The sequence below is a fragment of the Diadema antillarum genome, unplaced genomic scaffold, assembly GCF_040938485.1.
Source record: "Diadema antillarum isolate AM-2024a unplaced genomic scaffold, OU_Dant_1.0 seq00000322_RagTag, whole genome shotgun sequence".
Taxonomy (NCBI): domain Eukaryota; kingdom Metazoa; phylum Echinodermata; class Echinoidea; order Diadematoida; family Diadematidae; genus Diadema; species Diadema antillarum.
This window is the reverse complement of record NW_027271341.1, coordinates 867,123-885,489: the sequence shown is the minus strand read 5'-3', so window position 1 is coordinate 885,489 and position 18,367 is coordinate 867,123. Positions and strand designations below refer to the sequence as shown.

Here is an 18,367-nt window from a genome sequence, read left to right as displayed (position 1 = left end):
GCTGGCGCAGCTGAAATTTTAACTCTGCAGTAAAACTGCAGCAGCAAAAAAGCAATACTCAAAACAAAGTTGGTGCCCGGACGGCCGTCAGTCGGTAACCAGTTGAAATTGGCTAAAAGCTCGCCCCCCAGCCAGTGAGTAGGCTGATGGGGGTGGGGGGGGGGTGGGGTTGTGACCACAGCCTGAATTGAGCCTTGGCTCAGGTGGGCTACAAGGATGACAGTGGTCAAGTTTGAATTGCATTCCACACATTCACAGTTAGTACCCTTACCTTGTCTTTGGGTACATCATCCGGCTTTGTATGTACCAGTGAGCGGTCCATGAATACATAATGAGTTGTACGCCTTCCAACATCTTCCTCATGACCCCTCCTGATGCAATGGTTCACCCTTTAATTGAATTTGAGAAAATAATCTTTTACTTTATCACAAATCTACAAGAATTTCATATTAAAATGACATATACAAAGTGCATTTTAAAAGTGAACTAACAGGTTAAAGTGATATCATTAATACAAATGTATAAAAGAATTTTAAATAATTTGAATATTGACACAAGGATAACTCTTTCTCATGAACTTGGTGCAAATTATGTCACGTACTTAACGGCCAGTGATTGATTTAACATATGCTTTTGGCATCTTCAAAATTCAAGAGAGCTGATTATTACCTGCAGCTCAAATTAGCATTCATTTCAGACAGAAATGTTTTGAGGTGCTCCATGAATTCATGGTTGATTATTTATCCTGTTTGACTGGATAAATAATATGAACTTCATATTCAATGGTTTCCTGTCAGTTTTATCACACACATATTGATTTCAATATTGGTAGCATGCTTCAACATTAACACATATGCACCTGCATTGTCCTGTGGTGATATCGCAAAACATGTACTTTAAAATAATCTCTCAAAGCAGTAAACAGATTCTGAGTAAAATTCTTTGAGCTGGATTTCAGTAGCATCGTCTAGAATAACACAGAGAGAGGCACACCAGGTAAACTAGAAAAACTACAATTGTGAGAATGTTGCAATATAGGGCATTAATGATGATCAAGCTTTGACCTTAAATCTAGACTACAAGGTCCTTCAGGAAATGAATTATCATTTTCAAAGGAATACATGAAAGACTGGAAATTTTGGTAAATAATTTTGTCTCTGATATGAAATGAAATAACTTGCATGTTTCTCTACAATGTCTTTCGTTAATCACACCAGTAACATAAAAAACATGCGAGTTATGCTCAGTCTTGGGGAAATTTCATTCTAATGTCTTTTGTAAATCTTGTCCGTACTTAAGCAGTGATTGACAGATGATGTACAATGTACTGTACATTTGAAAGATTTTTTTTTTTTTTGTGTGTGTGTGTGTGTGTGCGTGCGGATGTATTCAAGTAATCAAGAACAAGAGGTCGGGGGGGGGGGGGGGGGAGGAGGAGGGGGATCTCGCACTGACCCAAGTAGCGCAAGTTTACCTTCCATGCATTCTTTCTGAGAACATTGCAAACTTGGGGGAGGGGGGCAGCTTTAAGGGCTTCTATGGGGGCGTGGTGTCCATTTGCTTATTCCATCACACTGGTAAAAATACCTTTCAAGTACACTGTAAAATTTAGAAAGTTTGACAACTTAGTATGCAGTTTAAAAAAACAAACAAACACTGAGGTGTAAAAACTGCCCCCATGGCCCCTTCAATTTGATCCCTGCCCAAGTTTACTCGGAGTATTTCCAGATTTAAACAATATATATGGAGCCCTGCAAAGAAATATGCTGACACTGGGTGGGAGTTTTGTTCAACTGTTGATTTAAATTTTGTTATCACTTTAAAAAAAAGTGTCCTTGAAAGTTGCTGATGTCAGGAAAGCTGGACAATACAAAGAATAAGGGAAAATATACTAAAAATGGAGGAAGGAAATTTGGAGATAGGGCCGCCAAAGGTCGAGATTGGTATTTATGTCATATGTATCAAGGGATGGTTTGTGGACATAGTGGAGGACGGAAGGTGCGAGACTAAGGGTTTATGTGACAGGACAAGCAAAAGTATTCTATTTGGGTGCAAGATTAAAGGACAGATGTCAGAAATATTGGGCAGAGGGTGAGTTGAAAATAACCAGCAGGCAGTCTGGCTGTCAATCAAAAGTTAAATTGGACCAGTGAGATTAAGTAACCAATCACAGGCTGGGAGAATACCACCTGACACTGCAAGAACCAAGAAGAAATTAGAAAATCACGATACAAGGATACAGGGTACTTTATTCCTTGTTAAAATGAATACAGAAATTCGCCCTCCATTGGCAGACCAAACAACAACAACAACATAATATTGTATATCAAATATATAGCATATAACAAAATATTAGCATATTGCATAGAAAACTCATAGAAATACAAAGCTTTTTTTAAATTTTTTATTTTTATTTTATCAAGCTCCAAAGGGTGAGGAAATCAGAATTTGCTAATTCCAGCAGCTATTTCCCAGTATCATACACAGGGGGGACTTGACTCTAACCAGCCCAGTTTATCTCAGTTGGGTAGAGGAACCACCACACCCAGTGTCGCTCTGTTTGAAAACTTTGCAACCCTGGGAAAAGAAAGAGGGGTCCTCTCACTTTTCAGTCAGTTATACTAGTGTACCACTGAAAGATCCTTTTCCACCATCCATCCAGCCCCGATTAATCACTATCAGTAGGAGATCACAAGCTGAGAACTTTTGTCCTGCGTTTGATACCGTCTGACACCCATGCATCAATTGTGCCCCTCCCTCGATGGAGGGAACCAGGCTGAGCTGGACTCCACCAGAAGGCATGCACTGACGCCAACCCTTGATCCCTGCACTCTCGGCCAAACTATCGGCCATTCAAATCCCAGCAACGACACCGGGCATCCCAGTGGTGAGAGGAAAGGATGGAGACAGCTGTCCCGCCACCTCGAGCCTTGGAGACAGGCGAGGGAGCTGCCCAGCGATGACGCATCACCGAGAGGAATAGCCAAGTGGCCACTAGTAACAATCCCATTACCTTGGTAACTTCATCTTCCACAGCTAACATTACCTTCCTTTGTAGAGTAAGTCGTAGGGGGTACAGTTATATGTACAGGTGTAGGAGGCGAAATAACTAACAATCATTGCGACGCAATCTGTATTCAGTGAAACCACATACTTTGTGTGTAAGTATATGATCCATGTACTGCTGTACTGGAATTGTATAATTACAATGTTTCTGGCCGACAGCATGAAGCGAGTACACGGAACTGCCACTTTGTAACTTTAAATGCCCAAAAGTCAAGCCCTTAGGCAAGGCTTATGGTAAATACTTGTGCAATTATCTAAAAATCCATGTGCATCCATTTCCTACTGTAAATTACCACGTTAGATTGTGTCCCATTTTGACTGTTTGAATTAACTGATTATTGGATGTGGCATCAGTGGTGTGTCCTCTAGCTCCAGGTTGGTTAAGCAGGGAGTTAATAGATCCTCCGAAAATAAACCCTGTCTCCTAGAGCCACCTTGTCAACCCAACATCGATCCCTTTTTCCAATAGCGGAGGTGGGGGTGAGCTTGATACACTCATATGTATATGTATATGTATGGTCGCTGGGGTGACAAGACCTTGTATCTGCAATTTTGGTGAAAATGACTTTTTTGATTAATGGTCAGATAATCAGTTAAGGCGCACCTGGTAAACTAGGGACTGCGAGCGACGGAGAGCGACACTCAGCGACGGAGACTTATTGCGAGAACAATGAAGTGCGTCGCAGTATGTTTTTACTCCGTCGCTAAGCGTCGGTCAAAGCATCACGCGCCATCATTTTGATGATACCGCGACGCTTGCCGACGCTTGCTGACACTTGCCGACACCCTCAAAAGAAGCTGTTGATTATTTCTATGTTGCGTGACCTCCGCTCACGCAAGTGTTCGTTTTAATTTAGTGCCGACGTTTCGGGACATGGCGCTTGAGATGTAGCAAGATTTCTGAATGGTCACGGCCAGTGCTCAAAATGAATAGCGAGCGACGTGTCCGGACGCACCTCTCCTGATTACAAATGATGCTCGTGATAGCCCGACGATGAGCGACGTGTCCCGACGCTTTCCTTTGTCTCAACATTGGTTATGAGTTGATTTGCGTTTCGTTTGGCTATAAGATGGTGAAAAGAAAACGTAATTATGGGGTGTGATCTCACTGAATGGGGAACACTTTGAAAGTAGCGATCGAAGAGGGTTTCATGAAAACACATGTAGGTCTACACTCATACGCGAATGTATGCCTTAATTAGGCAGCTCCGTACATGTAAAATTTTGCATGCATGAGGTGAGATCTTTTTTTATCTGTCAAGTGACTAAGAACTGAATACAGTGTATTATGAAGTCGTCCTTTTTCTCCCGTAGGAAAAAGTCAGATGTTTGCCTTTACTTTTGGGAATGAACAGCAGCAACAATCGGCTCCGCAAGATGCTAAAATTAATGTCAGATGTTTCATTTTAATTTTGGAAATGAATAATGGTAATATTCGTATGATACTAAAATAAACGTCGGATGTTTGTTCATACTTTTGGAAATTAATAACGGTAAGATTCAGCTCCATACGGTGCTAAAATTGATGTCAGATATTTGATTTTGCGATCGGAAATGCATAAGGATAAAATTTGGCTCCGGAAGATGCTGAAATAAATGTCGAATGTTTGCTTTGACTTTCGGAAATGATTAACAATAATATTCAACTCCGTACGATGATAAAATAAACGCCGCATGTTTGCTTTTACTTTCGAAAGTAAATAGCAACATTCGGCTCCAGAAGATGCTAAAATAACTATCACATGATTGCTTTTACGTTCGGAAGCGAATAGCAGTAATATTCTGCTCCATACGATGCTAAAATAATTGTCGGATGTCTGCTTTTTAAATTTCGAAATGAATAACAGTAACATTGATTCATTAAAATTGATGTTTGATGTTTGCTTTGACGTTCGGAAATGATTATATTATTATATTCAACTCTGTACGATGATAAAATAACTGTCTGATGTTTGCTTTTATGTTTGAAAGTAAATAGCAATAACATTCAGCTCCGGAAGATGCTACAAATGCCGGATGTTTACTTTAACGTTCGAAAGTAAATTAGCGATAACATTCAGCTCTGGAAGATGCTAAAGTAAATGTTGAATGATCCCTTTGACGTTTGGAAATGAATACCAATAATATTTAACTCCGCGTGATGGTGAAATAAATGCCGGATGTTTGCTTTAATGTTCGGAAGTAAATATCAATAGCATTCAGCTCCGGAAGATGCTAAAATAAATGTCGAATGATCCCTTTGACGTTCGGAAATGAGTAACAATAATATTCAATTCCGTACTATGATTAAATGAATGTCGGATGTTTGCTTTTACTTTCGAAAGTAAATAGCAATGACATTCGGCCCCGGAAGATGCTGAAATAAATGTCAGATGATTGCTTTTACGTTCGGAAGTGAATAGAAGTAACATTCTGCTCCATACGATGCTAAAATAAATGTTGGATATTTGCTCTTACATTTCGAAATGAATAACAGTAACATTCAGCTGCGTTTGGTGGGAAAGTAAATGTATGATATCTGAATAACGTTAAAAATGAACAACAGTAGGCCCTACTATTCGGCTCCGTACGATGCTAAAATGATATTTTCAGATGATTCATTTCACTTTCGGAAGTGGACAGCAGCAAATAACATTCGGCTCCGTATGATAATGAAATGTCGGATGTTTGCTTTTAAATTTGGAAATGAATACCAGTAATATTCTGCTCCGTACGATGCTAAAATAATATGAGATTGTTGCTTTTACATTTGGAAATGATTAACGGTATCAATCGGCTCAGTTAGATGCTAAAATATATAGCGGATGTTTGCTTTCACGTTCGGAAATGAATAAGGATAACATTCAGCTCCCTAAAAATGCTAAAATGAATGTCGGTAGTTTGCTTTTACATTTGAAACTGATTAACGGTAATATTCGGCTCCATAAGGTGCTAAAATACAAGTAAATGTTGCATTGATTGCTTTTACAATCGGAAATGAATAACGGTAACTTTCGGCTCTTTATAGTGCTAAAACTTTAATGTCGGATGTTTTAAATGTCTGCAAATTCTCCCACTTTCTCATTTCAAACGTACGTTTTGACCACCTATAAATAGGCATCAACTTTTAACTAACTAACTAACAGTGTGTGGGATTATTCCGAAGGTGCCTTAGTCTGAAAACTCTTTATCCGGCACGAAAATTAATTAATTAATTAATTAATTTATTTATTTATCTATCTATCTATTTATTTATTTATTCATTTATCTTTTGAGTTTAACAACGTTGAAAATATCGACCCCCGTTTCGTTTTCGAGTCGACGATTCTTCAAAAAACAAAACTTTTTTTTCCCCCTTCGTCAATTGGGATTTACGAGCCTTTGGAATGACTGTAACTATGTTTATTTTATTTTTTTCAGTCGATTAGGATGATTAGGGGATTGGGGGGGGGGGGGTAATTCAGAAAATAAATACAGAAGGGAGTGAAAATCTTGAGGCAAGAAAAACAAGTAAGTGAAATTCTCAGTTTGATATCGTTAATTTTTTTGCGTGATGTTTGTATTCTGGAAAGAGTCATGTACTTATTCCGCTGGTTCGTTCTTCCGAATCTTAGCCTTCGGAATAACGAACTTTATAAGTAACGAACTGTAACTTTATGTTTTGTTTTGTTTGTTTGTTTTTCAGTCGAGCAGTGGGGGGGGGGGGAAGGGTAATTCAGAAAAGAAATATATAGACGGCATCAGGGAAAATTTTGAGGCAAGAAATCAGTTTCTCAGTTTGACATTGTTAATTTCTTTGCGTGGTGGTTATTATTCCAAAAAGAGTCAGGTACATGTGTATGATGATACTAGGTGTACTTATATTCTGATCTTATGTTCTTCCGTATCCGAAAAACGCAAATTCCATGTTTGTTACTATAGTAATCTGAAAATGTACTAGGGTTTGTTACTCCGAACATTAATTTTGTGACATTCCCAAGGTTCGTTAATCTGAAAATGGGAAATACGGTTCGTTGATCTGAAAACGAATAACGTGGTCAAAAATTTGTTTTGTTTTCGGATTAACAGCATTTATAAAACCAAACCTTCCTTCGTTTTTGAATTGACGAATCTTCAAAACAGCAACACAATTTTGTTGTTGCTTTTATTTTTTTTCGAATACCGAGACTTCGGAAATTGCAAACTTTCAAAGTAACGAACAGTTACGATTTTTGTTAATCATTAAAGCAAGCAATGGAGGATAATTCAGAAAAGAAATATAGATGGGAGGAATAATCTTTGATTGATGATGATGTTGGTCATGTTTCTGAATGTTTATAGACAGAGGCTGAGTGATCCGAGTGATGGTGATGATAAGTTATTACTAATGCGAGTGTAAAAGACAGCTTGCTGAACATACTTCTTTCCCTTCCGGCCCATGAATGATGAAAAAAAAAAAACCATATACCTCACAACAAAAAGAACCACGTGCTAGCAACCTTCGTAAAGTTAAATCTAGACGTTCATTGCCAGCAAAGGGGAAAAACACAATAGTAACTGAAGCAAAGAGATTGTGTATGCAGTCTCTGGCATTAAGGGAAACTTGACACCCCACCCTTCTCCCCTCCTTGTGGAAAATTTCCACAAAACCAGGTGCCAGACCCAAGGTGCCAGACGAAAGAATGCGCGCACTGGAATAAACCGCGTGTACATAGCCTGGAAATATCGATCGAAGAACCAGCTCACGAGTTGTCATCGCAAAGATCATGATTCTAATTACAGCTGTATAGCCTTTCTTTTGACCGTTAGTAGAAATATCGAACAGTTTATTATTGTGTGCTTAATTGAGTATCTTAAATGTTTACTGAAATACAAATTGTATAGGAAGGCATTTATTACTCACAGAAATATATGAAAGGCCTTGTATGCCCAGACAAATTCACTACGAGTATGTGATGCAGCCACTACCCGGTTAGACAGCAAAATCCTGAAAATTTCACGCTCAAAACTACGTACACTGTATTACTTTGGAAAGTTTGAAGGAACTTCACCTACGAACTGTGAAGTTATTTGGCTATCAACATTCGTTCGTTTTCGTTTTTTCCTCATTTAAAAGACATGATTTTTTCGTATGGAACGTAAACTGTTTAGCGAACATTGTTGTGGCAGACTTTGTGATATCAGTCAGGGGAAAAGAAACTGGAATAGTTAAAGGACAAGTTCACCTTTATAAACATAAGGATTGAGAGAATGTAGCAATATTAGTAGAACATATCATTGAAAGTTTGAGGAAAATCAGACAATCCGTTCAAAAGTTATGAATTTTTAAAATTTTTGTGCAGCAACCGCTGGATGAGAAGACTACGGTAGTGTATGAATAACTTGCGTACAACAATATAAGGAAAATATAAAGAGAATTTCACAAAATTCCATCTTTTGAAAAAAGTACACATTCCATTGACTCGTTACCGACAAATGTTATGGGCAATATTATTCCCCCTGCCTTTAGAAAGAGGCAAGTCAAGAGCTCTTTTATTATGCGAAAAAAGTGAAAATATGTTGAATTTTCTTTTACATTTTCTTTATACTGTTGTACGCATATGACTCACAAGCTGTAGTAGTCTCCTCATCCAGCGGTTCCAACACAAAAATTTTAAAAATTCATAACTTTTGCATCGATTGTCCAATTTTCCTCAAACTTTCACTGATGTGTTCTACTAATATTGTTGCATTTTCTCAATCCTTATGTTTATGAAGGTGAACTTGTCCTTTAAGATGTTTAGAATCCAATAAATAAAATAAACAAGAGACCCGCGGGTCTAGCGCTCACCTGAGTATCACAAGTTCACCTTTCACGCAGTCACTAATCTTATTCACAGCTCTACCAAAATTTGACCAGGCATTCTCAAGTAGAAGATGAAAATGTACAATAAGGGCCCAATTTTTTTAAGATTCCTTAATTTGGGGGGATTGGGGCCCCCGGGGCCCTCTGGGTGGGGCATGGTGCCCATTTTGATAAATTGAGATCCTGACCCCCTAGGGATGCTACCTGCCAAGTTTGACAAAAATCCATCATGAGGTTTTCAGGAGGAAGATGAAAATGTACAATTCAGGCCCCCATTTGGACCCTTCCAACCACCCCCCCCCCCCCCTACCCAAGAGGGGCACCCCTGGATCTCCTATGAACAAACTTGAAACTAAAGTCATTAATGCACTCACTCATAGTATTATCTCAGCTCTATAACTTCTGATTCTAGAGAAGATTTATAAAGATTCCTTCATTTGGGGGGTTTGGGACCCCTGGGGGCCCCCTGGGTGGGGCATGGTGCCCATTTTAACAAATTGAGATCCTAACCCCCTAGGGATGCTACCTGCCAAGTTTGGTGAAAATGGGTCATGGGGTTCTCAAGAAGAAGATAAAAATGTACAATTTAGGCCCCATAAGGACCCCTCCTCACCCCCTCCCCTGGGTCCCAAGGGGGGCACCCCTGATTCTGCCATGAACAAACTTGAAACTACAGTCATCAATGTACTAACTCATAGTATTAACTTAGCTCTATCACTTCTGGTTCTAGAGAAGAAGATTTTTGCGGATTCCTTAATTTTGGGGGGTTTGGGCCCCCTGGGGGCCCCCTGGGTGGGGCATGGTGCCCATTTCAACAAACTGAGTTCCTAACCCCCTAGGGATGCTACCTGCCAAGTTTGGTGAAAATGGGTCATGGGGTTCTCAAGAAGAAGATGAAAATGTACAATTTAGGCCCCATTAGAACCCTTCCCCACCCCCCTCCCCTGGGTCCCAAGGGGGGCACCCCTGATTCTGCCATGAACAAACTTGAAACTATAGTCATCAATGTACTAACTCATAGTATTAACTTAGCTCTATCACTTCTGGTTCTAGAGAAGAAGATTTTTACAGATTCCTTAATTTTGGGGGGTTTGGGCCCCCCTGGGGGCCCCCTGGGTGGGGCATGGTGCCCATTTTAACAAATTGAGTTCCTAACCCCCTAGGGATGCTACCTGCCAAGTTTGATGAAAATCGGTCTTGGGGTTTTCAAGAAGAAGATGAAAATGTAAAAAGTTTACGCACGACGCACGACGGACGACGGACGACGCACGACGGACGACGGACGACGCACGACGCACGACGCACGACGCACGACGCACGACGGACGCCGGACGAAGGGCGATCGCAATAGCTCACTTGAGCCTTTGGCTCAGGTGAGCTAAAAAGCCTGAAAAAAACACCCACATGACTATGTTTTATAGTAAACAATAACTGAATATACCCAACCAATTTTTGCATTGAAAGAAAGATATTATTCAGAGGGGTGAAGGTTCAGATGCGAGTTTCTTCACTTTGTCTCCCTCTACAAATTAAATTTGTTAAGATCGCAACTGCTGATCTGTAAATCAACAAACATGTACATCGCTTCAGTACACGTAGTATTCGAGAATCTTTATAATCGTGCTGCTGGTACTCAAGCTGGACGATACTATTACTATGTCGTTATGTTTGTTTAGTCATTTTTTTTGCGGACTAGCCAAAATTGAATCAGGGTAGTGATATGACAACAGTAAGTGAATAAAGACAATCTGAACTTATTCGTTACCCTATTGTGATGTGGAGCGAGTTTTACCTTGCATTTTAAAAGGCGAGTTTTCTTTCTGTTAGAAATCATGTAACTGATCTCTGCAATATTAATGTACGAGTAGGCCCTATAGCTTCTTACTTAGTCTAAACACGATTTCAGTCGATTTTGCTATTAACAGTTCAAGTTTTTGCGTTTGTAAACGGCATTCACTGGTGATTGCTTGTTTGCTTGCTTGGTACATTTCTGTCATGCGGCTGGCAGTTCGTGACTTATAATCTCCACCTCTCTTTTACGGTCAGCAACGAGTTGATAAACAAATTCAGAGGGTTCATCAACAAGATGGTGCACATAACGTGATACAATGCGTATTCAGCGCATTGGCGTGGTGGCATAGAAAATTAATGAACAAGCAGTAATCTTTTTCTTTTTTTTTCACGCATCGCACTGTGTCTTGCAAGGAAGGTGTCTCAATGACCCCTACACCACAGACTTTCAAGTGCATTGTACAGAGTAACTTTGATCAAAGACAATGGTATTAAGGCTTGCCGATTTCAAAACAGAATGTCCACGCCATCATGCCTCGTGCGAACAAAAGACGGATTAGGAGGCAACTCATTCCACTAACTACACAGCCCTGTCGCTGCATTTTGTAGTGTTTGTGTTGTTGTCTGAGAGGTTGTTGGTACTTTGTGATTAGTTTGCTTAGGTGTTATCTCGAGTGATGATGGTGGTCGTGTTCCTTAATTTTGATACGAAAAGGGTCAAATGATCTGAGTGATGGTAATGATACATGTAATTACTGATGCTGGTGTAAAAGACAGCTTGTTGAGCTACATGTCGACATCCCCGTCTGATTTCATTTCTCCCTCTTTCACTCTTCTTCTCTTCCCATGAATGATGGAAAAAATACATACACCTCACCTTCGTTAAGTTAAAACTAAATGTTCATTACCAGCAAAGGGGAAAAAAAATAAGGGGAAAAACACGAACGGATTGTATGCGGTCGACACCCCCCCCCCCCCCCCCCCCCCCCCCCCCCGGCCCCCGTTGTGGGAAATTTCCAAAGAAGCATGCACCAGACCCCAGGTGCTGGCCAGACGAAAGAATGCGCGAACTGAAATTCTGGTAGTAAACAACGTGTAAATATCCTGGAAGTTAAATCGATGAAATAGTCCAATGGCGGTTAGTTTCGATTCAGAAGTACAGTGTATAGGGATATAACAACGAGACCAAATTGGTTAAAAATTCATTTATTATGACTTAAGCTACTCATTTGGAAATGCTATCATAGCTTGATAAGCATATCTCTGCCCGATAAGCAAAATGACACTAAAAAGGTTTTGCCACCTCAGGTGGTACCAATATCTGGCCTGGCCCATGGACTAGCTCGTGATCTCATGATTCTACGATACACACCCCTCAGTTCTCATTTTTTTATCCTTCAAACATAACTTTGTAATTCCAGTATGTGTGCATATCTTTGTAAGTTTGTTGATTACCATTGATCGTTATACTTTGTAATGTATATATGGTTATGATTGAATTTGAGATTTACTTTGTGTTGTTTTGTGGAGGGAAAGAAAAAAAATGAAAATGAAAATGAAATAAATCAAATCAAATCAATTCAAAATTCAGAAGGTTCGCTATTCTGAAGGTTCGTTATTCCGAAGATTCGTTGATCCGAAACACGCAAATTCCCTATACCTAGAGGTTCATTAATCCAAACATTTGTGGCGTTATTCCGGAGATTCGTTAATCCGAAAATGAAATTCGGGAATAACGAACCTTCGGAATAACGAGCTATAACCTACTTAGTAGCACGTAAGGGACTATCACAATCTGCTGAATGTCTCAATGAACGCATTTAAGAGAAGAAAACGAATCACGTTTTACTCCCAAATCCGTAGTATTTAGAGTAACTTTACACTTCATTAAGACATTGTAAGATAATGATTAATCTTCTCTTCTTTGTTTGCCAGTACAGTAGCGCTTTCTATTAATTAAAAAACAGCAGTCGCCATTCAGAGAGGGACGCCTCGGGACGCATGATGACGCACATTCTGCAGAAAGCAAAATAAAATGTGATGAATTGTATGCTGTGGTGACGGACATCCAGTCGCTGGTAATCCAGAATGCGTCCGGCATGCAGGCATTCCTACTTCATTCCCGGTCCACGCATTCTGCCTGCTCTGAGAATGCCCTATTGTTACTCCCCTCAGCCTTGTGAATAGAGGCATTCCGTCGTGTTCCGAGAATGGGGATTAATACTCTATTCAAGGCGTCCGGAATGCGTCCGAGAATGCAGACGCGTTACTGAAACCATTCATTCACGAAGAATGATAGCGGCCTCGTGCCCCTCTACAATCGTCTTTGACCTTCAAAAGAACGACACGCCGCCCTGTTGCGTTGTGAGAAAGAAAAGTCGTGCCATATTATACACGTATTTCAGTTTCAGTGCGAAACAAGGAAAAGTAGAAATTACGCGGTGCGTAATATATGTCCCCGCCGGAAGTAGCATTTTGTATCAAAATGTACAATATAGGTCAAAAATCAAGGTCAAAGGTCAAAGAAGTCAAAGGTCAAAATTCTGTGTAGAAGTTTTAAAGCCCTCACCTAGTGCCATCACATAAAGCAAACGGAATCAAAATCGGGTGAGAAATGGCGGAGTAGCAGCATTTTGTGTACAATATAGGTAAAAAAATCAAGGTCAAAGGTCAAAGAAGTCAAAGGTCAAAATTCTGTATAGAAGTTTGGAAGCCCTCACCTAGTGCCATCACATAAAGCAAACGGAATCGAAATCGGGTTAGAAATGGCGAAGGAGTAGCATTTTGTAGCAAAATGTACAATATAGGTCAAAGGTCAAGGTCAAAGATCACAACTGAAATTCTGTGTAGAAGTTTCAAAGCTCCCATGTAGTGCTATCATATAAAGCAAACAGAATCAAAATTGGCTCATAAATGACAGAGAAGTAGCAAATTGAACATTTTGATCACACACGGACGCACACACAGACAGACGCACGGACGCACGGACACACACACACGTACGGAGCCCGTTTCATAGTCCCCTGCTCAACTCGTTCGGCGGGGACAAAAAATGAGTAAAAGTGTCTCTGGAAACGGACTTCTAACACAGAGATTTTGTTTTTGTTCGATTTTTCTGTATGTTGGTTAGTTTGTTTTTTTTTAACGACATAATACTCGTCGCCTAAAGTTGCGTTTCGTACCGCAGTTCGATACAGTCGTATTTTTTCTTGCCAGAATGAGACGCCAACCCTGTTAATAGGAGGTACCAGGGAGGTGAGCACCTCCCTGGAGGTACTTACCAGGTATACCGTCAGGTCTCGACACTAGCGGTGGCCCGGGGCCATCAAAAACCGCACGTCGGGCACCAAAATTTCATATATGAAGATTTTGGTGGACCGATTGGGCCACCAAGAAAAGTTGGATGTTTGCCTTTATACTTTTGGAAATGAACAGCGCTAACAATCGACTCCGTAAGATGCTAAAATAAATGTCGGATATTTGTTTTTATTTTCGAGAAATGAATAACGGTAATATTCGACTTTGTATGATACTAAAATTAATGTCGGGTGTTTGCTTATACTTTTGGAAATGAATACAGTAAGAGTTGGCTTCCTAAGGTGCTAAAATTTATGTCAGATATTTGATTTTGCGTTCGAAAATGATAAAAGATAACATTCGGCTCTGGTAGATGCTGAAATAAATGTCCCATGTTTGCTTTGACATTCGGAAATGAATAATAAAAAAAAATTAACTCCGTATACGATTAAAGTTAAATGCCGGATGTTTGCTTTTACGTTCGAAAGTAAATAGCAATAACAGTCAGCTCCGGAAGATGCTAAAATGAATGTCGAATAATCCCTTTGACGTTCGGAAATGAATAACAATACTATTCAACTCCGTACGACGATGAAATAAATGTCTGATGTTTGCTTTTATGTTCGAATCTGTAGCAATAACATTTACCGCCGAAAGATGCTAAAATAGATGTCGGATATTTGTTTTTAATTTTGGGAAATTAATAACGGTAATATTTGACTTTGTATGATACTAAAATGAATGTCGGATGTTTTCTTATACTTTTGGAAATGAATAACGGTAAGATTCAGCTAAGTACGGTGCTAAAATTAATGTCGAGTATTTGATTTTGCGTTGGGAAATGAATAAGGATATCATTCGGCTGTGGAAGATGCTGAAATAAATATTGCACGTTTGCTTTGACGTTGGGAAATGAATAATAATGATATTCAACTCCGTACGATGGTAAAATAAATGCCGGATGTTTGCTTTTATGTTCGAAAGTAAATAGCAGTAACAGTCGGCCCCGGAAGATGCTAAAATAAATATCGAATGTTTCATTTAACTTTCGGAAATGAATAACGATAATATTCAACTCTGTACGATGATAAAATAGATGTCTGATGTTTGCTTTTATGTTCGAAAGTTAATACATGTAGCAATAACATTCGGCCCCGGAAGATGCTTAAATAAATGTGGAATGTTTGCTTTAACGTTCGGAAATGAACAACGATAATATTCAACTCCGTACGATGATAAAATAAATGTCTGATGTTTGCTTTTATGTTCGAAAAGTAAATAGCAATAACATTCAGCTCCGGAAGGTGCTAAAATAAACGTCGAATGTTTGCTTTAACGTTCGGAAATGAACAACGATAATATTCAACTCCGTACGATGATAAAATAAATGTCTGATGTTTGCTTTTGTGTTCGAAAGTAAATAACAATAACATTCGGCTCCGGAAGATGCTAAAATAAATATCGCACGTTTGCTTTGACGTTCAGAAATGAATAATAATGATATTCAACTCCGTAAGATGGTAAAGTAGATGCCGGATGTTTGCTTTTATGTTTGAAAGTAAATAGCAATAACATTCGGCCCCGGAAGATGCTAAAATAAATGTCGAATGTTTCCTTTAAAGTTCGGAAATGAATAACGGTAATATTCGGCTTTGTATGATACTAAAATAAATGTCGGATGTTTTCTTATACTTTATTAGCTATATAGGAAATGAATAACGGTAAGATTCAGCTCCGTACGGTGCTAAAATTAATGTCGAGTATTTGATTTTGCATTGGGAAATGAATAGGGTTATCATTCGGCTGTGTAAGATGCTAAAATAAATATCGCACGTTTGCTTTGACGTTGGGAAATGAATAATAATGATATTCAACTCCGTACGATGGTAAAATAAATGCCGGATGTTTGCTTTTATGTTCGAAAGTAAATAGCAATAACATTCGGTCCCGGAAGATGCTAAAATAAATGTGGAATGTTTCCTTTAACTTTCGGAAATTAATGACGATAATATTCAACTCCGTACGATGATAAAATAATTGTCACATGTTTGCTTTTACGTTCGAAAGTAAATAGCAATAACATGCAGCTCCGGAACATGTAGAATAATTTTCCTATCTGTAATTTGTCCGTTTGCTTCATGGTTGTGAGGGTAGCTTGTTAGCCACGCTGGTCTGTAATTTCATACACAGCCCTGTCGCTTTAAAAACGCTTTGTAATACATTATAGGTCCTGCAGTATAAGATCAGTAACTTGTAATCATTGGTAGTAACGTAGAATGTGTTTGTATTGTAGCAACAGCACTGATTTTCATATTATTATTCATATCAGTTCAATTCTATTTGATCCAAATCCGGTTAATTTCACATGATCGGCATTCGATGACAATTTATGGAACTGTGCAAAAGTATAGGAGACAACATACTTAGCAGACGATTCCTCCTTTTGATTCCCCTCTCCCTGTCTCATTCCCTCTCAGCTCACTTTGATCTTTCCTCTCCCCAGCCCACCCGACAAAGAAGAAGTTCGGTACAATACAAAACAAAAACAAAACTAAACTAAAACAAACAACCAAACAAAGGAACATATGCTAGCTGAATAAATGGGATACCTATGCCCCAGCCAGGCCAAGCTTGTGGAAATTTCCATGAAAGCAGAGTGGATCAATCAATAAGTTAGTGTTGCCTGCCAGCAAAGGAATGCGCGTATGCATTCCTTCACACCCCACCCGTGTTGTAAACCACGTGTAGATATCAATTAGACAGTCTGGCCAGGGAGTGGGAATGAGCCAGGGACATGTCTCTAGCACTAGTCTTGAGTAAAAGCCCCTTTTGAGTTCCTGTAAACGTCATATGATACTGTTTTGTCTTTCTTTTCGCCTAAAAAAAGCATATAGCGAACAGATCTCACCTCCCTGATATCACAAATGTTCACGTAGCCATGCAAAAGGATTGATTTATCCCTTCTAGGCGAAAACTGAATTAAATGTCCTTTGATAGAAAATTCGAAATCTAGCATGCCTGGATAAAGACTACCTTGGTACTTTCGCAATGTACCAGGCCAGCTAGAGCCACATGTTCGATCGTTGAGAGCTAGCGAAGGAAGCAAAACGGTAACGGTGAGCTAGTAGCGGCGGCATGTACGTATACAAAATGCACCTCATTGGTGAAAGCGTGGGGCTAGTCGAATGCGTTCTAGAAGGCAAAGGCTGTGAACCCTGGCAAATTAATCCTGTTGGTAGTGTTATCGTTAGGTTTTAACAGACAATAGAGAGATTAGACGAAGTCACCCTCATTGTTGATGCATTCTCAGTTTCATTCCGGAATGCCCGGCTTATTTCTAGGCCCTGTTAAGCTGAGCATTCCCAGGCAACGGCCGGAATGGGTATAGAATGTGCGCATTCTCGAGTGCATGCCACTGAGATACAAATGTAAAAGGTATTCCGAACGCATTCTGGAATACCAACGAGTGGATGTCCGTCGTGCCTGCCTAATACAGTTTTGCCTGAAACTTTGCGTTGAATTAGAAACAAACGCAAATTGGCATTGGATTAGTCAAGGTTGCGTTCGATACTTTCCCTACGAAATCGAGCGTCCGCTTAGCAATGAACTTGCTTGCAATAAAATGCAAATTTGCGTACGGCTCGCTCTCGGGCGGGAACTTGCATTTGTTGATGCTTTAGGACTACCTCTCACAACTACTGAAATTTCCCAAGCTCAGTGCTTAAGATTATGTGCACTATACCACACGCTATAACACATAATACATGTACTTTATGCGTATCGGGGATTTTCGGATCGATATCGGGAGTTGTAGCGAACGAGTAGGGCGAAACGGTAAATTCGCGATTTTTGTAAGCATCGGGCAGCAATTCTACCTTCATACTTAATGCCGAATTTGGTTCGAAACTGCACTGCTGAGGAGCTGAATCATGTCAGAATTCATTTCTGTAACCTAGAAAATCAGTAAGTGTAATTTTCAGGTCAAAACGGTGCGTGGCCCCAAACCCTCCTATTGCCGATGGCTTCTCCGCTTTGTCTGCTAGTAATATGTAGCACTTTCTATTCCATTTGATTAGTGAAGGTTGCGTTCGATATTATGCCTACGGAATCACACTTCCTTTTAGCAATGAACTTCCTTGCGTTTAAATGAAAATTTACGTACAGTGCGGGGACTTGCATTTGATGTTTTAACTTTTAGCTCTCACAAGTCACAGCTGTGCTTAATAAAATTTCATCTCAAGCCCAGGGCGCAGATTGTGTGCCCAAGTAAAGTACAAGTATACTCGGATGCTGCACTACGTACACGCACGCGTATTGGGGATTTGGATCAGGAGTAGCGAGCGAGTAGCGCGAATTAAACAGTAAACTCGCGATTTTTTAAAGCATCAAGCAATAGTATATTTATGGCAT

The 18,367-nt window shown here is 39.7% G+C and overlaps 1 protein-coding gene across 1 annotated transcript in view; it reads right to left on the bottom strand.

Annotated features, from left to right (window-relative positions):
- Positions 1-226: 226 nt before the first annotated feature.
- LOC139730614 (alpha-N-acetylgalactosaminide alpha-2,6-sialyltransferase 2-like) overlaps positions 227-18,367 on the bottom strand; it is a 166,521-nt gene continuing 148,380 nt past the window's right edge. The window contains exon 6 of the mRNA XM_071641471.1: positions 227-389. Coding sequence (XP_071497572.1) covers positions 227-389 — 163 coding nt within the window. The remainder of the gene's footprint in view (positions 390-18,367) is intronic.